At 48.9% G+C, this 25,804-nt stretch overlaps 1 protein-coding gene across 1 annotated transcript in view; it reads left to right on the top strand.

Annotated features, from left to right (window-relative positions):
• OTULIN (OTU deubiquitinase with linear linkage specificity) overlaps positions 1-21,301 on the top strand; it is a 28,032-nt gene extending 6,731 nt beyond the window's left edge. Inside the window, exons 2-7 of the mRNA XM_044233711.1 lie at positions 820-896; positions 6,239-6,333; positions 9,195-9,338; positions 13,853-13,978; positions 16,706-16,975; positions 19,457-21,301. Coding sequence (XP_044089646.1) covers positions 820-896; positions 6,239-6,333; positions 9,195-9,338; positions 13,853-13,978; positions 16,706-16,975; positions 19,457-19,651 — 907 coding nt within the window. The 3' untranslated portion in view covers positions 19,652-21,301. The remainder of the gene's footprint in view (positions 1-819; positions 897-6,238; positions 6,334-9,194; positions 9,339-13,852; positions 13,979-16,705; positions 16,976-19,456) is intronic.
• The last annotated feature ends 4,503 nt before the right edge of the window (positions 21,302-25,804 follow it).

Raw genomic sequence — 25,804 nt, 5'->3', positions numbered from 1 at the left:
TGGTTTTAGCAAAGATAGGTTTAGTATTTCTGTTTCCCCTCCTTGTCGAGTTGTGGCTTCTCTTGAGGGGTAAAGGAGATAGCTTTTTTCAGTCCTTGTCTGGCAGCTAGTGAGTGGGCTTTTCTTTCCTTTTCTAGCACACAGTATATTCTTGTTCACTCACTAGATGGAACTAGAGACTTCAGGAACCTACCGTATAAGTACCAAGTCGATCAGGGTGGCGGCACTTCATGTATGTGGGGGACGTGCTCCACGGAGGGACGTGCTCCACGGAGCAGGGCTGGTTGCTGCAATGGGGGCCGGTGTCAGGGAGCAGGAAAAGCCTTGGGAGGGTTTTTAGCTTTGGGGACTTAAAATGATGGATGGTCTCCTATCCTTGTTTTTAAAGTACTGATTGTAAAATTTTCTTGTGACATAATAAAGCACTTGGCCTGCATTCCTGTGTAAATACTTTTATTAGTGTTGTCTCCATTCCTGGAACTTGATAGCATCGCGACGAGGCTTCATTGATAAGACGCATGCTAGGATGCTTACGAATGTAGCTGAGCTCCCATTCATAGATCTTCCAGTTCAACTTCACTCCGTACCCAGCGGAGTGATGTGAAAGTGTCACATTTAAATTAAGAAGCTCTGAAGTGGAATGACAGAAGCATGAGCGTCCAGCGTTTAAGATCCATATTTTATCAGATCATCATCATGTAATATGAAAAAAGCTACACTTTTAGTGTCTGATAAATCTTTTAAGCAAGTGCATATTGTAGTGGGAGGGAAATGTCAGTGCAACACATTTTTGAAATGTCTGATTTGGTGTGATTTCAGTGAGGAGGACATGTATCGTGACGCGGAAGAAATAGAAAAGGAGAAAGAATTACTTACACATGAAAAAGGGTTATCAGGTATGTTTGGAATCATTTTATTCATCGAGTTCTTACTGTTTATAGTAGGAAATGCAGTAGGTCGATATGGCCATTTTCATAAAATGCTGGGATGTGCTTCCTAGGAAGCATTCTTATGCGTATGGTCTTAGCTGCGTCTGATTATTCATTTTGCTGAGGTTTGTTTGGGGAGTACTGTTTCTCAGGTTTTAAAATCGTAATGCAGATATTCTCCCTGTGTTCTTTACATTCACATCATGTTTGCCTCTGTGAGGATTTGTTCACTCTCTTGACGCTGCCCTCTAGTTCCGTGATTTCCGTCAGTTCTTAGAGGGAGAGTTTGGAGTTGAAATGCACTTTCCATTTCAAGTGGAAGGACTTCTTGGGAAGCTGGCTCTGTGTGTCTTTGCACACAAATGGCCTTGTAAGAAAGAATGATCCTGGGATCAGTAGTGGGAGTTCTCTCTCGTTTCATGACCTTTTATCCGTGTTTCTGCTCAGTCACACCTGCTCTTGCCCCCCAACCCCTCAGATCCCCGCACCCGTGGGCCCATTGCTGCTAGGAGGAGGCAGGTCCCCTGGCCGCCTCCACTGCAGGCAGGGCCGGCTGGGCTGTCTGAGGACAAGAGGCCCCTCGCTTCCCTGGCTGGCTCGGGCTGGAGCCGAGGGGGGATGCTGCGCTTGGGGGAATCCGCCATAAATGACTCACAAGTGACATTTTCTCTCACTACCTGTGTAACGTACATGTTCTGGTTCGTTCTGAGCACTAGCTTGTGTTTGGTTTACGGTTCACAAAAATATTGTGTGTGTGGAGTTAGGAACATATGATATAAAGTAGGCTTTTGGGTCATTTTGAGGTTTTTCCTGAGTCGTCCTTGCAATGACTTGGCGGAACTCTTGACTGGGGTAGCCCCGTGGACCAGCTTCTCTGTCGTTGTCCCCATCAGGAGTTTTCCCGGGCCACCTGTCCCGGTCCCCCATGGAACTGCAGAGGATGCTCCGTTTCTGCTGCCACTATCGCACCCCGTTCGTGACGACCTTGGAGTCCTTGTTAGTCATGGCCCTGAGGAGACGGTGCTGTGTGTCCCACCGCAGGGAGCTCTTGCTTTCTCTGTCACTCTGCAGGTGCTCTGCTGTGGTTCACCCTGTCCTCGGGGGAAGCCCTCCCTCTGCAGGTGTGTCAGCGGCTGGGAGAGCTGTGTCATTTCCAGCTTTCGCCTGAGGTTGCACCTCAGTCCTTCTGGGGTCATTGCCCTTCCTGAAATAAGGTCCTTCCTGAAATAAGTGCTTCAGCAAGGAAGGGTCTGTTCGTGGGAAGCTCTGCTTGCAAATTGAGTCTCAGTTTTCTTTTTAAGAACTCCGGATGAGCAGGTTAGTCTTTCCGAAGATAAGGCAGTTCACAGTTCTGCAGTCAGACTGATCCTTCATAGATAATGTGTCCGTTTTTCCTGTCTTCTCTTTATCTTCAGTATTCTGCGGTTTCTTTCTGATGTCTGTTGAGTGTGGACTTTTAAAAGCCTACTGCTTGAGGTCTTCTTTTGGAATCCCTCCATGCCTAGTTTTCATTAGTTTGGGAGAATTCGCACCATTATCTTCTTTTCTTATTCTCCCTACTTACTCGTTTCAGAACTCTGAGTAGATGTTTGCTCGCCTGCTTCAGTCATCTGAGGCTCTTCATGACATGCCCTTTCATAGCTACATATTTTTAAATTATTTATTTGGGGCGCATGCGTGGCTCTGTGGGTTGAGCCTCTGCCTTTGGCTCGGGTCATGATCTCAGGGTCCTGGGATCGAGCCCTGCATCTGGCTCTCTGCTTGGCGGGGAGCCTGCTTCCTCCTCTCTGCCAGCCTCTCTGCCTGCTTGTGTTCTCTCTTTCTTTGTCAAATAAATAAATAAAATCTTTTAAAAATTATTTATTTATTTGACAGAGAGAGACACACAGTGAGGGAGGGAACACAGTCAGGGGGAGTGGGAGAGGGAGAAGCAGGCTCCCCGCCAAGCAGGGAACCCAGTGCAGGGCTTGACCCCCCAACCCTGGGATCATGACCTGAGCCGAAGGCAGATGCTTAAGGACTGAGCCACCCAGGCTCCCCTATAGATATTTTTATTGTGTAGCCTCTGTTCCATTCTGGGTAGTTTCTTCAGATCTCTTCTCTCTTTTTTTTCATTTTTGGAGATGTTCTGGGGGCGCCTGGCTGGCCCAGTCAGTGGAGCTTGTGGCTCTTGATCTCAGGGTCATAGGTTTGAGTCCCACATTGGGTGCAGAGATTACGTAAAGTCTTAACAAAAGACAAAAAAAGAAAAGAGAAAGAGAAGTGCTGTTTTCTCCAGATTTGCCTGGCTCTGTTTTTGATAGTTTTTTGCCCTTTGCTCATGTTTCTTACGCCTTTTATTTCGTTAAGTATTTAAGACCTACTCCTTTGGGTCTCATAATTTCATTCGCTGAAAATCTTGGCAGGTCTAATTATGCTGGTTGCTGTTTTTGCTTACTTTTTGTTTTTCAAAGTTTGAATTGAAAGCTCAGCTTTTGCTTATCTGCGGAGGGCTTGTGCAGTCTGGCCTGAGTGGGAGGCTTCGGCCTTATTCCTGTTGGGCACCCACCGTGTCACCTACCCTGGGCCACATTATGTCAGTTTCTAAAATCGAGTTTCCAGGGTCTTGGGGCTCGTCTGAATTCCCGTCCTGACCCTGTATGAGAGCCAGCCTGTGGTTATGAATTCTCAGGGAGACTTCCTCTTTCCCAAACCAGAACCCAGGCCAAGTGCAGAAAGTTTTCTTATGTACTCTGTTTGTAAAAAAAACAAAAACAAACAAACAAAAAGCAACAAACACTCTTCGCTAACAAAGATGTCCCAGGGTTGGCGAAACTATGGCTGCCTGGCCAAATTTGATGTGCCACCTGGTTTTAAAATAAAGTTTTATTGGAGCTTCTTTTTTACCTGTTGTCTATGGTAGCTTTCACACATGGTAAAGTTGACTAGTTGTGACAGAAACCTTATGGCCCTCAAAGTCTGTGTTATTTACTCTCTGGCCCATTACAGGAAAAGTAGATTCTTGCCCTGGTCCACCCTTTGACCCTGAGTTCTGGCTTTCTGAAGTTCAGTTTTAAGTTCCCATCTTTCCAGGTTCTGAATCCTTGTCTTTGTCACCATACAGTGATTAAGGACCAGACCTCCTGGTTATCTGAGCTCCTGATTACCCCTCTGGTTTTTAGCTTCTCCTTTGGGTTTGTTTTGTTTTTGACATTTTTAATGTTCTTTCTTAGAAATAGTAACAGTCTGCGTAGTTTGCATTTAAACGAACGGTCATATACTGTGACTGTCCTATAGTCTAAGCTGTTTGAGGTCAGGGGCTGCCTGTCCTTTGCCTCCATCTTCTATCCTGAAGGAGGGCATGCAGGGGCTGTTGGAGCCCTTCTCCCCAAGAACAGCGGCGGGACGGGATTTGAAGTATCGTTTAGGTGCCCGCAGCTGTGTGGGCGTGCCGTTTCCCACCCCGCTGCCGCCCGCAGGCTCTCATTCAGCAGGGCTTACGCTTGTGGCTTGGCTTCCTAACCCGGTGAGGTCCCCTGCCTCCTCCTCTCAGTTTTGAGACGGTGGACCTGCCCACCGCGCCCACGGGCCAGGGCTTACCTTCGTGGGGGCGGGAATGAGGACTGCAGGCCAGGAGAGCCGGAAGGCTGGACTTCAAGCTCGTGAGGTCCTTCTTGGGCTGGAAACGTGCTCTCTGTTCAGGCTCGTAATGTCTCCTGGTGGGAACATGGTCCAAGCGATGGCCTCAGTTCTGGATGTTTGCTCTCCCTCCTACTTTGTGGGGAGGTGAGTGAGAAGGCACATGCAAGGAATTCTTCTTTCCTCTGAGTAGACCCTAAAAAAAATGTTTCTTGAATCTAAACACTGATGGGTCTGTATTTAGGATCGGCTGTGTGGCTCCGGTATTTGTGGTCTCTGCATAGTGTGCTCCAAGGGTGTGTGTCCCTTGTACGCCAGTCCTAACTTCCGTCGCAGAATTGTCTGTAACCAGCGAGGAGGACTTCATGCTCCTCACTCCTTCACACCCTGGCCTGTCGGTGTCCGTGCTCTTTCCTTCTTCAGTCGCCTCCCAGTCTGTCTAGGACAGGCTCTGGGTCTTCACTGCCTTGTTAACCCTGGTTTCTAGCTCAGTGCCTGGCGCATGGTAGACATTCAGTAAATATGTGTCGTTAATTTACGTCTTTCCTCAGGAGTAAGTACATTGTAAGGTACTTCTGTCTTTGTATCTTAATTTCCTTGCTAACATTTACTTCTTCAGTAATTTAAAAAGGAAGTCAAGCTATGCCTGAGAATTACTTCACTTTTTTCCTAAAACACACATACCCGTGTGCGTGCGTGCACGTATACCACGAAGTCAACCCCCAAACCTTGTATGCTAAACAAAGAGAATCTAAAGCCCATTTATTTTATTATGTGATATTTCTGATTGCAACTTGGATTTTAAATGTCTTACAAGAGTCAAGTGAAGTCTGTAGCTCAGCTAACATTTAGAGAGCTTCATTAGTTTCTGGCTTATTAATAGTTTGTAGCCTTTTGGGATGAGGGCAGAGTATAAATAAATAAATACACAGTTTTTAGTAGGTTTTATCTCTTTGTATAATGGATATAAAAAAACTAAGTAACAATCATCAGGTGTATATTTCCATAGCTCAGACTCCTGCACGGTGGGTTTGAGTGGAATGATACTCACGTCATGTCAGTGAAGCTCCAAGCACTAAGGACACAGCTGAGACACGGAATAAACCCTTGGCCTCAGAGGAACTCGTGCTTTGCTGTGTTTGTGGATGTGGGTGGGAGTGGGAGTTTAGGGAGAAGTGGAGAAAAAGAAACATGTGAGGTGTCGATCAGTGCGTAGAAGAAAAACAAAACCGTGTAAGGGGACCAGAGTGAAAGTGTGTATGTGTGACATGATATATGGGTTTTGGGTGACGTCAGAGCGGAGACCTGTAGGGGGTGCCGGAGCCCCGCAGTATGTGGGCGAGGTCCAGGGGAGGCCACAGGTGGGGCTGGAGCAGTCAGTGTGGGGGGCGCAGGACAGGGGGCCCCTGTAGGAAGTGAGGACATCGATGCCAGTCCCGAGGGAGGCTCTGGGGCTCTCAGAACCCAGGGGTGGTGGCAGTTGTCTGAAGTTTTAAACGCATCGCTCTGGCTGCGGTGTGGAGAAGGTGTGGAGACCCGGGAGGGGAGTGAGGGGATGGTGGTGGGTAGTGGCGGGATTCTGGAGCTTTTTGGAGTGAAGGTAGGAGAAGAGTCAGCTGGGTAAAGCAGTGCTGCTCTTCTGGCGGTGCTCTGTTCGTTACTCACCCAGCCCCCTTCTGATTGTTCTGCAGAAGCCAGGTTAAGTGTAGCTCCTGAAATGGACATCATGGACTACTGCAAAAAAGAGTGGCGGGGAAATACACAAAAGGCCACATGTATGAAGAAGGTATGATGTCTAGATACACGAAGTTTCAAGTCTTTAAAGTAGTTTGTCCTAAGTGATTACGTAATATGTCCTTTTATATTTTTAGATGTGGTTACAACAACTGTTCTCAGACTAGGTAAATATTGGTGTTCTAATTCTAGAGATGAGGAAACAGACTCCAAAGGTAAGGAGCTTGTTTCGAGTCACAGTGTTAATATAGGGCCAGCTTTAGCTGTTCAGTAACTCCTTTTCTTTGAAAAATACGATGCTGTGCTGTTCAGAGTTGGGCCGGTCATTGGTTGTCCTCTTGGGGTCATTTGGCGATCTCCTTCTGGCCTTTTGTGTTAAAAGCTTTAGGGATGGGACCAGCAGATGCCATCCCAACTGCTGTCCCTACCTGGGTCTGGTCTCCTGCCCTCCTGTCCGAGGGGCCTGGGCTCTCCCACACTCCCTGTGCCGAGGGATCTGAAACGACTTCCTTTGTTTAAGGTGTCCCTAGAGCTGCCCCTCCTGGTCCCATTGATGACTCTTAGGGAGGGACTCCCGTGACGTGGTCCCGCTGTGGCTGGGCTGGCCATTGTTCAGCCGGGCCCCCTCCCGCTACACGCTGGTCGAGCCCACCACCCTCTTGGTTCTGCCCTCGACGGACCCTGAAGCCAACATTCCTTAGTGAGTGGAACGATGTGAAATTGCTACTCTCTGACCATTTCTGAACTACAAAAATGGCAGTTTCGACCTAAAACGTCCACCACCTCTTAGAACCTCTGCATTTATTTTTTGCTCATTTTTCTCTTGGGACTATTTACATTATGAATTTGAATGTACTTCTTTTATATTAGAGATACTGACCTGTCATGTTTGATAGGAATATCTGTCTTGTTGTTTACATCTGTATTGTTCAGGGTTTAAAATTTTTAAATATTTGTATACATCTGTGCTTTTCCTCAGAGCTGTTTTTATCGAAAACAGTATGCCCCTTTCACGTGTACTGCAGCGCTCCCGCCTGCCCTGAGCTTGGCCGGCCTTCCGAACGTAGCGGCTGCTGCAGTCTGAGAGCCCGTGCTAGCTTTGCTCCCTGCCGGGTCTGAGCTGTGGGCTGGCTGTGTCTCGGGCACTTGGTAGGGAGCTCAGTCATGAAGTGCCTGAGCGATGATTGTTTACACTTGTGAGGCTGCCTGCTGAACGTGTAAATTCTGGCCACTTACAGGTTTTCCAGACTTGAGCCCTGTATCAAACTAGATAACCAGGTGGCTGGATACCTAACATATGTTTTCTCATCTTTTCCAGAAATGCTTTCCCTGACTTCCGGTTTTATTTTATGATCTCAGCCTCTTTAAAGGATCTAACAGTTGGCACCTCAGGGTCCATAACTTGAAAGTATCTCTGAAGTTATCCACATCGTCCATATTTTGGAACTGACGCTAAAACCCTTTCTCTGTGATTTTAGTTTGAGGGAATGGTTTGACCATGTCGTCGGACTCTTCCAGTGCCCAAATAATCAAAGGCACATCAGTTGGACCAGGGTCACTTTGGGACCCATGGTAGTAATGAGAGCATCTCAGGGGCCTCAGTTTGGATCTCAAGTTCTTTTTTTGTCCCTACTTGTCTTACAGTTGATTTTGTTTTGGATATTCTTTTGGAAGTAAGTTTGTATAAACCCAAATTTAACTGTTGAAGTTGGAAATAGCACGAGTGATGTATGCATTTGGAAAATGCAGTTCCGGTTGGGTCAGCCGTCGCCAGTATTCCGAGGGTGACCAGGAGCCCGCCCAAGGGAAAAGGTGTGTCACTGGCCCTTAGTATGTTGTAGCGATTGGAGCGTTGAATGAAAACTCGACTCACACCCACTGAGGTCATCCTATGACTCGAACCTCGAGAACAGCTAATAACGAGGGCCCAGTGCTTGGGCAGAGTCTGCATGGCGCCCACCCCACGACAAGGGCGATGCTCCTTCCTTTGTGTAAGTGCAGGGTAGAAAGAAGAGTCTCAGGTGATGGTCACGGCGGAGCAGGAGGAGCAGAAGGGCCCCCAGAACGAGGCTAGTGCAGCTCACAAGGCAGCAGGTTGATCTGATGCGCCAGCATAATCCCGCCAGAGAAATCTGGTGGTCCTGTGCCTGTGGCCCATTGTATGGTGGCTGTTTGCAGAGGATGCTTCACAGCGGTCCGTTTGGATGACTGTTCTGAGTGACAGCGTGTATGTCACTCAACATTTTCATGTCCTCGTTTTGCTTCCAGACCAAATGACGCTTAAAATCCACTTTGTAAAGAGTCTGATAGAATTATCCAGACATCTCCTAGCATGTGGACTGTTTTTGCTATACCATGGAAACTTGGGATTTTTAAAAAAAAATTTTTAAAATACAGAGGTATAAACTTAGTACTTCTCTCTGTTCTTTCCTGTCTCTTCATTAGAGTTCGGGTCACTTTTAATGCAGATTAACCCCCTTAGGATGTTGGTTATCAATATGTGGGTATTATAACAGTTGTTTAGAGAGGGACTTGTAACTCCTGACCTCGGGGTTGGCTAGTGTTTTCATAATATTTGATATATTTTATTAAATGATAATTTGTAATTATTGGTCTTAATGATTATTAATGTTTATTAATCTTGATTATTAATAATCATTAATAAACGATATATTTATGTGTTCCTGTGTGTTGTATCTGTTACATATGCTGATGTTTTGTACAGTATTAACATTTGGTTATTTCTTTAGACTAGGAAAGACAGGAGTTAGAATGGCTTATGTGAGGGACTCAACCAGCCTTGTTTTCATCCTTCCGGTGATCAGAGGCTTGTTTTTTCCCATGGGAATAAAGCTTTCCATATGGTCTGAAGTCAGTAATGACCATTTTGAATTCTTTGATGCTTTTACCCAGGGCTATGAGGAAGTGTCTCAGAAGTTCACCTCCATCAGACGCGTCCGCGGGGATAATTACTGCGCGCTGAGGGCCACGCTGTTCCAGGCGATGAGCCAGCCGGCGGCACTGCCCCCCTGGCTGCAGGACCCGGAGCTCACGCTGGTACGCTGCTGCCGCAGGTTTGAGTCCGTCGTGTTTCCGATCGTTTTTGTGAGAAAGCTCCCTTCTCAGCCGGGGCCGGGTGCCGGTACTGTCCACAGAATGACGTCAGCGTGCGGCTTGATTTGGTTTTGGGTGGCAGAGATGATTTTCCATAATAAAGTGACCAAGAATGATTGCAATATACCAGAAGAGAAACGTGGTAAAATGTATTTGAACGGTTCTGCCGAATTTGAGAGCTGGTGTTTGTGGTCTGTAAAAAGCACTTCGGGGTTGTTTGGCTTCGGTGTTGTGTCTGCAGTAAGTGCGCCGTACGCTGGTCATCTGAGAGCCTTGGCGGGGTTATAGAATGCACATTCTGTGGTTTCCGCTCCAGTTCAAGAAATGGGCGCCTTCTGCGTTGTGCTAAGAGGATCAGTGTAGGGGGTGGCGCGTGTCACCCCAGGATGGGCTTCCTGGGAGGTCAGGGTCATGGGATGTGTCCCGTGCCTGGCCTTAGTTTTAAACCGGCAGTGTGGTAGTGGCGCCCTAGGGTGTCGTGTCAGTATGGCTTGTGTCTGTGACCTGTGTCAGATGAAGTCACGTGATAGGTTGGCTGATAGAATATCTCAGAGTGTCTGGTGGGCAGAACTGATAGTAAGACGTTCATCGGAAGAAAATTGGAAGCACCGTGCTTAAACACATGCACGCACGCACGCACACACACACCATAGACATGAACAAAACCCAAGAGTTCTCACAGTGGGAGATCTGCCTTAACGGCAGCTTACAGAGGTCATCAGGATGAACTGATCAGCGGCTCACAGAGGTCAGCAGGGTGGATGGACGGCAAGCTCAGTCCGAGCCCACATGGCGTGTGGCTGCCAGTGAGAATGAAGCCTTGTCTTGAACACTTCTGAACCACAGGCAGTGACCATCCCAGCTTGAGGGTTTGTGCCCGTGTCCTCAGTACAGATGGGAGTGTGGCCGACATGATTCCTCTTGTTCGGGAACTGTTGAAGGAGCCGGGGTATTTGCCTGGAATCAAGATGCTTTTAGAGGAAGCTGGTTGTCCTCTAAGCTTGAGATTAGGTACACGAGAGGTCACATGGCCTGAAGGGCACAGGCCATGGAGGCCTTTGCACTCTTATTCTCGTTCTGGCCCTTCTGCCGGTCTTCCCTCGGAAAGCCCAACTCCGACAGGGGCCTGAGCGTGTGCGTGATGGGGCAGCGGGACTGGCAGAACCAGGCGTGCAGACGGAGGCGGGGGGGTGCCCCTTGGTGGCAGGGCACCTGGACCACCTGGCCTCCGGAGTGGGGTCTCCCCATCTCCAGTACTCCTCATGTGACTGTGATAAGTAACCTCTTTACTATAAAATATATATTTGGTAACATACTTGCTTAAGACACGCAAATCAAGGGATAGTTTATTGCTGCCAAACAAGACAGTCCTACAGGAATTGGGGGATGAAAGTCATTTCTTACTCATTTTCCTGATACATCAGAGTACGATGTGTCCCGTCATAGTAAGTAAAACCCTGTGCTCCCTTCAAGCTCAGGCTACATTTTTTGTGTTAAAGATGGCATAGGCTTGCCATGGTAAACACTTGGGGCAGAGCCAGTGACAGTGGGTCTGTCCCCATTTACCCTGATCCTTGATCCTTCCAAAATGCCCAGGGCCTCCTCTGACAACTACCCCATGCCCGGTGACAGTCTTCTGTCCTGGTCGGTTGAGAGCACAAGCACCTTTTGTTATTGTGTGTCCATGGGGCTTCTAGAAGTGTGGGAATGCTGACCGTTTCCGGGGACACAGAAAAGCAGCTCTCAGCAGGCAGCTTGAAGGGAATCTAGTTTTGCACTCTTAGGGCCTCCTGAATGGCACTGGCTCTACATTAACCCATCTCGTCTGCTTTTGGGGTCAGAGAGGTCCTGGGGCACCTAAGTTTGTGTGTGAGTCTGGACTGAGAACCAGCGTCGGCCGGTCGCCTGTAGGCCGTGCACTGCTGGGCATCTCTTGACCTCATGGAGAATTGGGGCAAGCCCACAGAAGCCCTGCTTTGTCACTGCGGCACAGGCGCCCTTTAGCTGGCTGATCTGCTTCTGTTTGCAGGTTGAAATATGTTCTCTGTAGCATTTTGCCATTTTCCCTCTCTTCCAGAATGTCCTTGGTTTCAGAACATTAGAGGGAAAGAGGAAGGCTAGACCGAGAGAACTTCCCCTTAATCTGAGCTCAGTGAAAGAGACCCTTGTCCTGCCCACACTCGTCTCCTCTGGCCTGGCTTCACCGCGTGCTGGGAGGCGGAGCTTTGCCCTGGCTGCCTCTCTCGTCCTGCCCTGCTTGCGTTCCCTTGTCCGGGTCCCAGTCTCCGCATTTAACTGCACTTGATCATCTGACCCTGACGCCAGCATTGGAGGTGGCTTGGTCTGACTGTCCTTAACCTTGAGGGCAGCACCTTGGTCCCTGAGAGGGAGTGTTGGTCAGGGCAGGGATCCTTTGGTTTCCAGGTTTACCATGTTACAGAGCGTCTCGATGAGCAGGCGATACTTGGGACAGTTTTTGTTTACTGGAGCTCTTTTTTTATGAGTTATTTTTGGGGACACATCTCTGTTACCCCACAGTCCTTTTAATCATGGTGAGGATGTCAAGAGTTAAAGACCGCTTCCTGGAGAAAGCAGTTGGTTTTACAGTATAGGCACAAATGAAATTCCATCGAAGCTAATTACCAACCTTATTTTTGAAATATTTCCAATCATGGTTTCTTGTTTAAATCTTGTTACCTGCTTAAATCTCTCTTATTCTGACAAAAGCCCTGTCTCTTTGTGTGTCCTAGAAGAGTGGGTGTGTATGTGTGTTTTGTGTACCGTGACTCTGGAAAGCATTCAAGGTTAGATCTCCTTTTCTATTTTTGAATTAATCATTGCAAATGCATTATTCTTTTCTCATTATTTCTTTCACACACCTCGTTTTTTGGACTTTCTCCAGGATCTCCACATCTCCCAGAGGCCTACAACCCTGAACTAGGTCATTAGGCTGGCAACGGTTTGCCCAGTGTGTGGAAGGAACAAGGTTTCAGGGTTTCGCTGTACGTAGTTAGAACTTGGGGCTCTTCCAAGTGGTGCAGTTGTGTGTGGTGACTGCTGCTGGGGTACATGCAAGGTCACGTGAGGCTCCAGTGGTCTTCCAGGCTTCTCTCTACCCCACTTCTCAGCTGACCGTCTGGTATTTCCGCTCCGCACGCTTCTTTGTGCCCAGCTGTGATTTCAGCTTATTGCCACTTGGGGGCATTTTAGGTTCTGGTGATACATCTGAGAACCCGAATGGAAGGTTCCCCGCAGAACCACCTACCTGATGCCCAAATGCTGGGCGTTGTGGGCACGGAGCTGGGCTGGTGGTGGTAAGACGGGGAGAGCGCAGCCACTCCCGACTTAGTGTAAATCACCGTCACCGCGGCAACTTTCCCTGAAGAGCAGGCTGTACATCCCTCATGGTGCTGGCTTTTGCGGAAATGAGACCACCTTTGTTTCCCAGGATGGCTGCGGGTTGAGAAGGTGGACCTGGAGTCACCCTTTGTGAAGGGGCCTTTGAAGGCTTAGATTCCCCGGGAACCGAGCATAGGAGGCCTCAGTTAAAACTATTTTTGACTGTGAGACAAGCCTACGTTCCACGTAGGATGCTGTGAGAATGAATTCTTCTCTCCTGATCGTTTGACTCAGTGGACTTTCTCTTCCTGTCTGGGTGTTTCAGCAGTGAAGGGACGTGCCTGTGCCCAGCCTTATGATGCATTTTCTCCTGACACACCCCGGACTTGGGGGAAAGGGGGGTGTCAGAGTTCCCATGCTGTCATCCGTCATGTTGTGTCCCAGCTTGCCTGGCAGACTCCAGATTCTGTGGATGATTAGGGGAAAACAAAATAAAACACGGTCCAGGAAAAAAAAAAAAAAGGAACCGAGGAAGGAGTAGCTCAGCTGTCAATTCTTTAATGAGCGGAGCCCCTGCAGCTGTTAACACCCTGTCCCCCCTCCCCTTCCCTGCTGTGGTTTTGTCTCACTGTACTGATGAGGCAGTTAAACTAGAGACACATTGTGTTTGTGAATATTGAAGCTTTTGAGGATATGTGGTAATATCGGAAGTTAGGCCGTGTTTTTCTAATCAGGAAAGAGTCGGGTTTTCACTTGATCCTGGACCATCTTTCCTGCCCGAAGCCCTTCCTAAGTTGGGCTTTAGGGAGTGGCAGGGAGGCTGTCCGTGACCCCAGTAGCTACCTGGGTGGTTTGTGAAGACGTGTGGGGGATGCTGCTTTCATGTCCCCCTCGCAAAGTGCTGGTGGAATGTTCTGGGTGTGGTGGGAGCTGAGCAAGGTAGATTGTGCCTCTGTTATCTCAGCCGGAACCACCATTTCTCTCCAGCAGACAAACGTGCGGGAATTAATTCTGGAAACAAAGGTAGGTTTTGTAGGCTTTGTGGTTTTTGTGGGATCCTGTGGTGGATTTCTTGGAACGCTAACACCTCTTTTTCTCTCTGTTTCCTGATAATCCAGTTACCGGAAAAGCTCATAAGCAAATACAACTGGATCAAGCAGTGGAAACTTGGACTGAAATTTGAGGGGAAAAGCGAGGACCTGGTGGATAGAATTAAGGAGTCCCTCACGTTGCTAAGGAAGAAGGTTTGGAATCTGTAGTGTTTTTTCCTCTGGGAAGTGCAAAACTCTCACTCCTGTTCGTCCCAGCAGACTCCTTCTTAGTCCTCACGGAGTGCATTGCCAAATGTCCGTGGCCGACAGTTAGACAACATAATTTAAATGAACATAAACCCTTCCTGTGAAGTCTGTGGTAAAATCGAGAAATAACAACACCATTTATCATGTTTAGTGAAACATTTAACTTTCTTAAAAGGAAACCTTAAATGTGGTCTTTGTTTTAAGTCATACTAACAAGTTCAGGGGTAGTCTGTATTTAGTCTCTATTTCTTAAGGGTATTATCAATGACGTGAATGCGTATTTATAAATCCTTTCCAACTATGTTCATGTTTTAAGTTCTCCCTGTTTACTAGACTTGTTTTCATTTCTGAATGATTGTCAGAAACTTGTCTTCATTTTTTTTTTTTTTTAAAGATTTTATTTATTTGTCAGAGAGAGAGAGGGAGAGAGAGCCAGCACAGGCGGACAGAATGGCAGGCAGAGGCAGAGGGAGAAGCAGGTGGGACTCGATCCCAGGACGCTGGGATCATGACCTGAGCCGAAGGCAACCGCTTAACCAACTGAGCCACCCAGGCGTTTTTAAGATTTATTTATTTTAGACAGAGCACGAGTGGAAAGGGCAGAGGGAGAAGGAGAGAGACTCTCAGGCAGACTCCCGCACTGAGTGTAGAGGCCAAGGTGGGGCGTCCTTGATCTCATCCTGAGATCGTGATTGGAGCCGAAACCAAGAATTGGATGCGTAACCGACTGTGCCACCCACGCATGCCAGTAACTTGTCTTTTGAAAAGTGTCCTGAGGGTTTCTCTGAAACAGAATTATAGGGCACACTGATTCCCAGTGATTTGGTTATTAAAATACTCCATTTCTGGAGTATTCCATGGGTTTTGGAGGTCCTGCTTGGACACTGGCCCATGCGGACTGCTGGGTTGCTTGCCGTAGAAGAGCTTGAAGCTCTCCCACCAGGAACCCCAAGCTGAGAGCCTGCTGATTGCTTCAGGCTTTGTAGATGGCGGGGAGCCTGGTAAGGAGGCATCAGCCGGCCTTCAGGAGTCTTTTAGCGCTTACCCTGGGTGTTGATCCGTTTCATCCAGTACGGTCTGCCCCCTGGTTAGGCTTTCAGCTCCATGAGGATCTGTCCTGCTCCTTCCCTTTCACCCAGTGTCGAGCACCAAGCCTGACCACAATAGGCATTTGGTAAATACATTCTTTAGTGAATGAACTGAGGGCCTTGACCTTCTAGAACCTAGTTTTTATTTACAAACATAAGTGTTTCATGGAAAGTCTAGCAATTAAAAACTTGTGACAGGAGAAGGAAACAGGGATTCTTTGTATTCTCTTTGCCTTTTGGAATGGAGCATGGGGTTTACAGGGGCTGGGGACCCCAGGATCTAGGGTAGGTGAGAGCTGAGAGCAGGGCTCTGGCTGTGTGGGGGCACAGGAAGGCTCTTCAGCTCAGCCCTGGTGACAGTTTCTTTTTCATCTCTTTTAAAGTCTTGTGAAATTATAATTTTTGCTGTATTAGCTATGTGTGCTGTAAACAGATCCTTATTTTGGGGAATGGTTTAAGTGTTTCCAATTTACGGTAACATTAAAATTATTCATTAGTAATCCAAGCCAGCATTACTAGTACTTCCTGTGTGCCAGGCTGTGCGCTAAATGTTTCATATGTTATTTAATTCTCCCAAGAATTTGCCATATTATCCCCATTTTAAAGATTAGGAAACTAAGGTCCCGATGTCTGTTAATGCCCAGCAAAAACCACCAGCTGCTTGGTAGCAAGGCCTTCATTCCATCCTGACCCTGTAACTCTAGAGCCATGCACTTGACTGCTGACTGGGTTTACTTCTGGAAAATAAGAGATGCTCCAGCTTTCAACCACATATAGAAGAGAATCCTGTGGTACAGTCATTGCCATTAAAATTCATTGTTGAATTTAGAATTTTAATGGCTTTCTGAGAGGGGCAATGGTTACTGGTTATTCATAAGGACTAGTTCGTGTTGGTATCTCTCGTCTTCATTCACTTTAATTTAAAAGCACATGTGTTTATAGAGTTTCCTCATTCACCTAAAGTGTTTGCCTGTGTTAGCTGTATTCCTAGGACTCTGCTTTTTTCTTAAGCAGGAGTCAATAAAAATTTCCTGCGTGGATGTATTCATTTGAAACTCCATGTCTATTTTTAGGGCGTTAGAAGGATGAGTTTAGTAAACCTAACGTTCAGCAGCCCTCACAGTCTTCCTTGCTCATCTTCATTTTTGCAGGTTGGCTTGGTGCTTCTAGGTGGTAAGTGCTCCCTCCCGTAAGCCCCTTAAGGGGAGGTATAATTTTAGCTACCCCCCACCAGCTTCACACACAGCCCTCACACATGCACCTTATTCGCTCCTCCGGAAGTTATTTCCGATTGGTCCAGTTTCATCGTCTTGGAAGTTAGGGCAGTTGAAAGCTCCATCCCATGGCATCAGTGCCTCTCCTTAGTGCACTGTACTTTTGTTTCATGCTAATGGGGGAGAAGCTGAGTAAGGAATTTGTGTGGTCTAAAGAGTACCATTGTTTGAGCTAGAAACTTGAATGTTGCGAGCATGGGTACATGACCCGTGGTCGCCTACTTTTGAAAATAATTTTGTGCTCATAGTATGGAATATACCAGGGGTTTTTAGAGCAGGCGTTTAATTGTTACGTAACTTTCTTGTTGTAGTGGGCAGGCTTGGCGGAACTGAGAACAGCCGAAGCAAGGCAGTTAGCTTGTGATGAACTGTTCACAAATGAGGAAGAGGAATATAGCCTCTATGAAGCTGTAAAATTTCTAATGCTAAACAGAGCCATTGAACTATATGATGATAAAGAGAAGGGAAAGGAAGTACCGTTTTTCTCCGTGCTTCTGTTTGCTCGGGACACATCGAATGATCCTGGACAGCTGCTAAGGAACCATCTAAACCAGGTGGGACACACCGGTGGCCTTGAACAGGTGAGTTGTGCCTTTGAATGTGTATTAGTCCAAACTGGCAGTTTTAATCATTAAACATTGTATCACAGCTTTTGTAGGTCAAGAATTGGAGCAGCGTAGGTGTGTGGTTTTGGCTCAGCGTCTGAGGAGGGAGCAGTCCTGTGTTGTTCAGGACTGCAGTCTCCCGAGGGCTCGACTGTGCTGGACGATCCACTTCCCACGTGGCGCAGCACCTGGCTGCTGGCAGCACCCTCCGGGGTGGTTAGAAGGAGGCTTTAGTTTCTTGACACATGGGCCCTTCCATAGCACTGCCTGAGTGTCCTTGGGAAACAATGGCTGGTTTCTCCCAGACAGTGAAGTGAGCCAAGAAAAGGGCAAGGAGGAAGCCACAGTGTGCTTTACGATCTCATCTTGGAAGTTACATACTGTTATATACACCATTAAAAACAAAGTCACTAAATCCATCCCACACTCGAGGGGAGAGAGCATCAGGTCCCACCCACCTTATCAAGTGAGGAGGCAGAAGAATTGTGGGTTCATTTTGTAACCACCACATTGATTTCAGCCTGGACTTGCTTCCGCAGGATGCTGGATGGGATCAGCACCCTTGCACCTGGAAGGCTACAAATAAATGCAGCAAAGGGTCTTATTATTTAATCATGGCAGCTGGAGCTGTATTAGGTAGTGTCCTTAAAAATAGAATTGGAGTCACCTTGGCCAGTAGAGACCAGCCTGCTCTGGGATCTTTTACGCATATGCTAAGTTTGGAGTTCTGCGCACAGACCCAGACTCAGTGCGCTCCTGTCCCCTGACACCACACCCACCCTGTCCTGTCTTTGGTGTGTGCGCCCTGTGTCATCTCAAAAAGCTTAAGTCTTTGTTGGTGGAGTAGCCAGCTACGAAAGTAGCATTTAAGGCTGTCCATCCAAAGCACAGCCTCTGTGATATGTAGCAAAGGGGAAAGGCTCATGGTCCCGGCCCCGTCAGGCAGGATTGAAATTGAAGAGGACCGCTTCAGACAGTATCTGTGCTCAGAGATAGGAGCTCATAGGCTCCTTCTGTCTCCGGAACTGCAGCCCTTCCCTTCTGTACAGAGCCTGGGGCACGGTGGTTTGCGTGTTGGACTGAAGTTCGTTCTTGAAGAGTCCTCACAAAATCTGTAATGGCGAGTCCCATTTTTAAAACATAACAGCTGTATCGGGATAAACTTTACATACCAAAAAGATGATCCTTTTGAAGTGTGCAGCCCAGCGGTTTTTAGTGTGTTTATAGAGTTTTGCAACCATCGCTGTAACCTAATTTTAAACTGTTTTATCACCCTAAAAAAGCCCCTATACCAGTTGGTACTAATTCTGCCTCTCCTAGCCCTAGGCAGCCACTAGTCTACTTTCTGTTTCTGTAGATTTGCCTATCCTGGAAATTTTGTAAAAGTGGAATCGTATAATATGTGGTCTTTTGTGGCTCGCTTCTTTCCCCTGGCTTCATGTTCTCAAGACTTGTCCATTTTGCAGCACACGTCCCGAACAGTATTTCAGCGAGTGGACAGACTGCAGTCCATCAGCTGACGGACGTTTGGGGTCTTTCTGCTTTCTAGCTACTATGAGTAATCCTGTTGTGCGGACACATGTTTTCATTTCTCTTGGCTAGATACCTGGCATATACTTCTTTTGTTCCGTAGTTGAAGTTCACGTAACATAAAATTAACCATTTTATTGATTTTATTTTATTTTTTTTAAAGATTTTATTTACTTGACAGAGATTACAAGTAGGCAGAGAGGCAGGCAGAGAGAGAGGGGGAGGCAGGCTCCCTGTTGAGCAGATAGCCCCATGCGGGGCTCGATCCCAGGACCCTGAGATTGTGACCTGAGCCAAAGGCAGAGGCTTAACCCACTGAGCCACCCAGGCACCCAAAATTAATTATTTTAATATATTATTTAATATTTTTATATTTAATATTTTAATAAATTATTTAATATATAACTCAGTGGTTCTCAGTACATTTATCAAGTTCCAAAATATTTTTGTCACCCCAAAGGAAAACGTGGTACCTGTTAAGTAGTTCTGCCTCACTATTATCTGTGTGATGATAGCTGTTCCAGTGGGAGTGCAGGGGGTCCGTCTCTCTGTGGTTTTGGTGGGCGGCCGGCTGAGGACTCTTCCTGTGCTCCTTGTCTACTCGCATAACTTCTTTGGATTAATGTCTTTTTTCTGTTCAGATCCTTTGCCCAGTTTTCAAACTGGTCATTTTTTTTTAAATTGTTGAGTTATCAAAGTTCTTCACGTATCCTGGATACAAGTCCCGTCACAGATGTTCAGCCCACTTTTGACGGTCTGCTTATTTGTGACAAGTGTGTAGAGAAGGCTGGGGGCCGGGCCTGCGCCGAGGAAGGGAGGTTGCGGGGTGGCCGGGCCTCGAGCCGCCCCCAGCTCGGGCCGGAGCAGGTGGCGAGCCGCCCCTGGCGTGGCGGCTTCCGTCCGCACAGCTCTCTGCTCTCTCCCCAGGTCGAAATGTTCCTCCTCGCCTATGCCGTGCGCCACACCATTCAGGTGTACCGGCTCTCCAAGTACAGCACGGAGGAGTTCGTCACCGTCTACCCCACCGACCCGCCCCTGGACTGGCCGGTGGTGACGCTGATCGCCGAGGACGACCGGCACTACAACGTCCCCGTCAGAGTGTGCGAGGAGACGAGTCTGTGAGGGGCGCGCCTGGGCAGCCTGGCCACGCGGCCGAGTACACGGGCCTCGCTTGGCTCGGGCCTTGGGCCTCCGGGTCTCTTGGAATGGCCTGTGGGAACTCTTGGGCCCTGTGAGCCGGGCTGGACGGGGCTGTTCGGAGGACAATTTCTGATAAGAATTAACCGAGTGTTTTCCCTCATCTTGGATGCAGTACGTTTCAGGGGCCTTTAGAGCACTTTGTGGGAGGTACAGACTGCGTCTTCTCTGTAAAGCAAATCTCTGGTATCAGAGGAGACTCATTTTGGAAAGAAATGTGTTCTTTATGTCTCAGAATCAAACTCTTTTTAATTGTAAACTGGCTCTCCGTTTTTTCTAAGATAGTAATTTGTCGTGTTGGTGATAGTGGGTGTCTGTAGGCCCTTCCTGTGCACTTGAGCTTACGTGACCTAACTCTGGAGGGCGTCTGTCCCCAGGGCAGTCATCGCGGCCTCTGATAGTCTTGTTGATCAGTGGTTTGGATTTACATATTAATTAAAGCTATTCTAAACAGATTGTCTTATAGGAGATTAAAAACTGGGTCCAGAAAGGAGTTGCTAAAAGGAGAAGGAGCCACACGCAGGAGGGATGCGACGGCACCTGAAACCTCTGACTGAGAACGTGACAGGCACCTGAGGTCACGGCCGCAGCTGGTCTGGTGCCTCGTGCAGGTGCTGTGCTGTCAGCTGGGGGCACGGCTTGGAGCTGAGCTCGGGCGTCGGGCTGTGGATGATTCTCGGTCTCACAGGTGCGCCGCTGGGTAGTGAGGAGAGCGCGGCGACTCCCCAGGTCTTTGAGAGGAGGAAGCCCGGGCCCCAGGACTTCAGGCCTCTCATCTGAGCTCAAGGGTGGGGGGGAAGCTGGATCTAGGGCTTCCTGTGCCCTTTCCTCGGGATGCTTTTGAGGGTGCTGCCACTGCCAAGTTCGTGTTCCCGCCGGGGGGTGAGTCCTAGCGAAGTGTCTTAGATTTTTCTTGAGTAAGGTGAAGCGGAAGCAAGTAGAAAATTAAGTACACAAGTGGGGACTAGCGCATCGGTGTGTGATTTGATTTCGGGAGGCGTGAGGGAGGAGGGAGCGTACCTGTTGGTGAGTGATGCCGCCTGGAGGCCTGGTTGCGTGCGGTTAGGGCCGGAGTCGTCCACGGGGGGCGTAGGCCGTGTCCGTGGTTCCCCGGGACCAGGCACATCGCTGCAGTGCTGTGTCAGCCCCTCCTGCCTGGGCTCCGCGTCTGTGAAGGTAGCAGCACCCTGAGGCACCAACCTTTATTTTGTAACAGTTACAATCTTGATTTGGTTCAATTTAGTGTAGTTAATAAGCTATCACATGTTTGGGTGGAGTGGTGGGCCTTTTCTGAAGATTTAAGTTTTGCTTTATACTTAAAAATTAAAATTGTTTTGAGAAAACTCAGAGGACATACAAAAAACTATGCAGACTGTTACATGAGTATTTTCCCATTACCTCATCCATGATCCCACACTTCGGGAGGTGTTCATTCTTCAGACTGTTTGAACTGGGTTTTGCTCTGAATGTGCCTGAGTGTGTCGGAGAGGCTCTGTTTTTCACTGTGAAACGTCATGGTGCCTTGAATAAGGAGGTGCCTAGAAGCCAAATTAAAGAAATAATAATGACTTCTTACTGGCTATGATGCTTCATTTCAGTATTTGTAATTGTACAACAGTAATGCTTACTGTTCATTCTTGAACATTTTTAAAGCAGTTAGTGTTGGGGCGCGAGGCAGTGGGGGTCTCTGTCCTCCAGGGGGTGCATTGAGTCTCACTGTTGGTCCACACCTGCTATTCAGTTTAATAATACTCGTGACCATCTGTCTTTGCATTTTGAAAATGTTCTAATCTTCGTGATCTTGAACTGGACTTTTGGGCAGCTTAATTGTTTACATGCATACTTTTTCTTGTTCCCATGTGTGACATTGTTAGAGCGTGTGGAAGTTGTGGTCTTCGGCACCGCAGTGATGCCCGTTTGAAAGCATGCGCTGAAGCAGCTCTCTGACCCAGGGCCTTGCGGGACTCTGCGCCCAGCCTGTCGGACAGGCTTAGTGTGATCGCAGCATGGGGGAGGCAAAGGTTTCAAAGAAACAGTACTTCGGGAAATATAAGTGATTGGCTGGCTTTAAAACATAACGTTTCTTCATTATAACATGCAACTTCAGTTGCCAACAATCTTAATGCCATGGATCATTCCTGGTCATGGGCTGCTCGTGGGATAGTAGCAGAAAAGAAATTGTATTGAGACCAAACCAGATGCAGGATAACCGATTTAGAGGGGCCTCTAAGAGGATACAGTGTCCTAGGAAAAGAGAAAGCCGTGGTGACTACACTGAGCTTACTCATTCGCAGAGCTCACTGCAGGAGTTCAGAGGTCCCGACCCGAGGGTCTCGGCAGAAAGATGATCTCCGTCTTAAGCAGGCATGACTTACACCTTTGAGCTTCTTTAAGGCACATTTAAACCTGAAAGACTTTCCCTGTAGCAGGTTCCCTGGAATTAACACTGCTTCTTCAGGCCCTCTTCTGGCTCCTCCCCTCTTAGGAGGAGGAGCTTAGCTCGGGCACACACGGCACACTCGGCACACACGGCACACTCGGCACACACGGCTCGCACTGATTTCACTCCCGCTCGGGGAACAGCGAGGGCCACCGTGGAGGCTGAGAGGCCAAGGTGTGGGTTTGCCCTTGTGCTCCGGACCTAGGCGGGGTTTGACCTGAAGTGTTTGAGTTTCCTCTTCTTGGAATACAGCGTATCAGAAAATGTTTTAGAGGCACCAAATGGGATTGGCTGTGCTTCCTTTGTATTTTGTGTTGGGCACTGAGTTAAGTGAGATCTGAGGCAAGTTCTCAGGCATCGTCTTGGTATCCTTTCATTGCTCAGTTCCTTCCAGTTGTAGGGCTTCGCAGGTAAAAGTCTCAGGCCACATGAGTCTTAACACCTCTGTCAGAAGAAGCATCTTTTGTGGGTTTTTATGCCCCCCCGCCCTTTTTTGGAGGCTGTTTTCCCTCCTGCCCTGCCCCTCCCACCAAGGTGCTGTGTCGCTCCGTGTCCGTGGTCTGCTTCCTGCCGGTCTCCGGGTCTCTGGGTCTCCCTGCGAACAGCTGTGTGCGCCACCTCTCCTGCCTTTGCTACTCCTGCTGTCCCTCCTGCTGTCACTGCCCATGCTTCAGCCTCCAACACACTTACCCGCTGCCTCCTCTTTCTGATGTTAAAATAACATTTCGAATATTTCATTTTCTGTCTTTATTAAGCAGTACTTTGCAGGTACTCCCCCTTGGAAACCCAGAAGTATTTTCAGAAGTCTAAACCTCCAGGAATCCTCTCTCTAGGCTTACACAGAAATAAATGTTTTTTTAAAAAAAGCCTGTGCCTACTTAAAGCACAACAAAAAGGAGGTTCTCAGTGTATATGAGGTGCATCTGGGAAGTGTGTGAAAGGCACAGAACCCCAGATCGTTCAGGAAAAGGCAGGGCAGAGTCAAGTCCCTTGCAGAATTGGCGAAAGGAACTGTAAGAAGTGAATCGAAGGAGGAACTGATTTTAGAATAAAAATATCACTTAAAACAACAGGGGCACCTGGGCGGCTCAGTTGACTCAATGCCAGACTCCCGGTCTAGGCTCAGGTCGCTGCCCACACTGGGCTCCGTGTCAGCTGCGGAGCCTACTTGAAACCCAAAGGCCAAACATCAAATACCTGACTGACCTCCTGGCCCGTGTTACACTTGGATGAAAATCTGTGTGAGTAGAAGGACTTCTGTGCGTGGATACATCACTTTTCCTAAAACATATGAAGTTTCCTATTTCACAGATGTGCAATGTTCAATGCTTAACTCTTCTGGAAAACCCCGGTGATCTCTTCTGGGGAGGTCGAGAGACCAGGGAGCCAGTGCCACGCTGTGCGGAGAGCAGACGCTGTGCGGAGAGCAGACGAGGGCAGCTGACGATTAAAGCCTTTGTCATTCAGTTTATAGCTTGAGGCCTGGAAAAGCACAAGACCAAACTGGTCCGGTGGGCGGTTGGGGGGAGGTGCGGGGGGGGGGGGGGCTGGCAGGGGAGGGGTGCAGTAGGGTCAGGTGAGGGCCCTGCCCACGTGGGGCCGGTGCATGTCAGCATGTCTGCACCAGGCCTTGCTGGGCCCAGCAGCTCTCCGGAGGCCCGAGGGGACTTACCCCCTTGTCTCTTTCCATGGTCAGTTGAAGTCGTTACTAGGAATGGGGGAGCGGGTTAATTCGGTCTGAACTATGGATGTGTTCATTGCACTGAAGTTCTGTATCAGCAAACCATTTGGTCATATCACACCTCTGGTTCCCAGGCCTTCTGGCCTCCTATGTATTTAAATCCTTTGAACACTCAGGACTAGCCAGGGCTATTCATGGAGAAGAACCCCCGCTGGAGTTCGTCAGTCACGTTGATTTCTTGGGTCTAAGCCTGGGTCAGGAGCGAAGTCGTCAGAACGTGGTTAATAGAAGGAAGAGGATACAGGCCTTGAAATACCTGTGGTCTTAGCCGTCATTCTCCTAGTAACCAGGGATGGTTGAGCTTAATTGTGAACCTTAAAATCATTTTTTTGTGCTTAGATTTTAAGAGCTTTTCTATAATAAACGCCTTGATCGTGTGCCCGTAAATGGTGCTAACACACGGTCCCCTTTCCGGGATCCCCCGCCGCCCGCGGGACCTGCGCTCGCTTCTCGGTATCCCCACGTGGGCACAAAGCCAAAATGAATGTATCCAGTGAGCTCCCCCCTCATTTTCGTTGTTTTCAGAGAATGTTTTGCTATTGTTACCTGCATTTTAGCAGCTTCTGCCTTTCTGTGTTGTGAATTGGGAGAGGATAACAACCAACTTCCGCCTTTGGCGACGCGTCTTCCTTCCCCGGGGGCCCTGAGCTGGGAGGGCGGGGGGCATGGCAGGGAGCTCACCCCCGTGAGCCTGGCCCTGCTCCTCTGGGCCCGTTTAGCGAAGTCTGTTTACACTGTAAAATGTCAGATTTGTCGAGTACCTGTGCTCGGAGAAACACGCTCCTGAGGCTCCTGTCCGTGTGGGCCGAGCTCCCCACCTGCGGTTGTGGGGGTGCCCACCTGGGGGCTGGGGTGGGGTTCCCTCTGTGACTTCATGACTCGGCTTCACTGTGGATCCCCTTTAGTAAACGCAGGCACCGAGGGATGTACACGTAAATAACCAAAAATAAACGTAGAAAATAAAAGATTAGAAGCCTGGCTGTGTTGCTGTGTTGCCTTTGAGGACTCCGGGGGACTCGGGCCCAGGGCTGTGACTTTCTGTCCCCAGCCCGGACGGGCCTGTGCTGCCCCGGGGCTTGACAGTGCCGGATCCAGCAGTCAGTGCTGCGGGGCACCCCGGCGCCTCTTCCTGCCCCGGGGCTGGGAGCAGTGCCAGGCCTCTCGGCCGCTGTGTGGAGTGGGGCGCGCGCACTGACCGAGCCCCCCAGCCATGGCCCTGACCGAGCCCCCCAGCCATGGCCCGGGGGTCTGCAGAGCCAGGCCGCCGCCGCAGTCCTGACCCAGCCTTGGGTGCCTGCCCGGGAGAGGCCTGCGGGGCCTGTGACCTTCTGGGTGCTCACCGACGGGCGTGCGCTTGGAGCGGCGGAGTGGGAACGACAAGGTCCGCACTGCGGGCGAGTTAGACGGCCCTGAAGGGAGGGAATGATCGGAGCGGGGAGGACCGCGCTCCCAGAGGGAGTCCTGGGGTCAGAGAAGGGAGTTTGAGTCAGCACAGCCCTGCCTTCCTGTGAGTCTGAGAACCGAGTCCGGGAGTCTGTTTGCGGGATGGTGCCGCGCCGCGGGAGAACGCTTGTTGGGGTGCGCGTCCGGCCGCAAGCAGCCCCGGGCGGGAAGTGGGAAGCCGGAGACCTTCCTGGGATCATCACAGCAGCAGCAGACCGCGTTCCTCCTCCGCCACACCATTCGGCGGGCTAGTCGACAAGACATCTGCTATAAAGACACTTTGCCTCCGCTTGCCTGAATCACGTGTTCTCAGTCTAAGGGCCGTGTTTCTGGCATTTCTCCATGGCCTCCCACTGCCCTGCAAGCGGAGAGAAAACCAGGGATGCAGGCTGTGGGTCCTGGAAGCCCTCAGAATATGTTTACCCCGTCAAATGATAAAATACCATCTGTGTCA

The sequence above is a fragment of the Neovison vison genome, chromosome 1 (assembly GCF_020171115.1).
Source record: "Neovison vison isolate M4711 chromosome 1, ASM_NN_V1, whole genome shotgun sequence".
NCBI lineage: Eukaryota > Metazoa > Chordata > Mammalia > Carnivora > Mustelidae > Neogale > Neogale vison.
The sequence above is the reverse complement of the archived record's forward strand: the minus strand, read 5'-3'. Positions and strand labels throughout refer to the sequence as shown.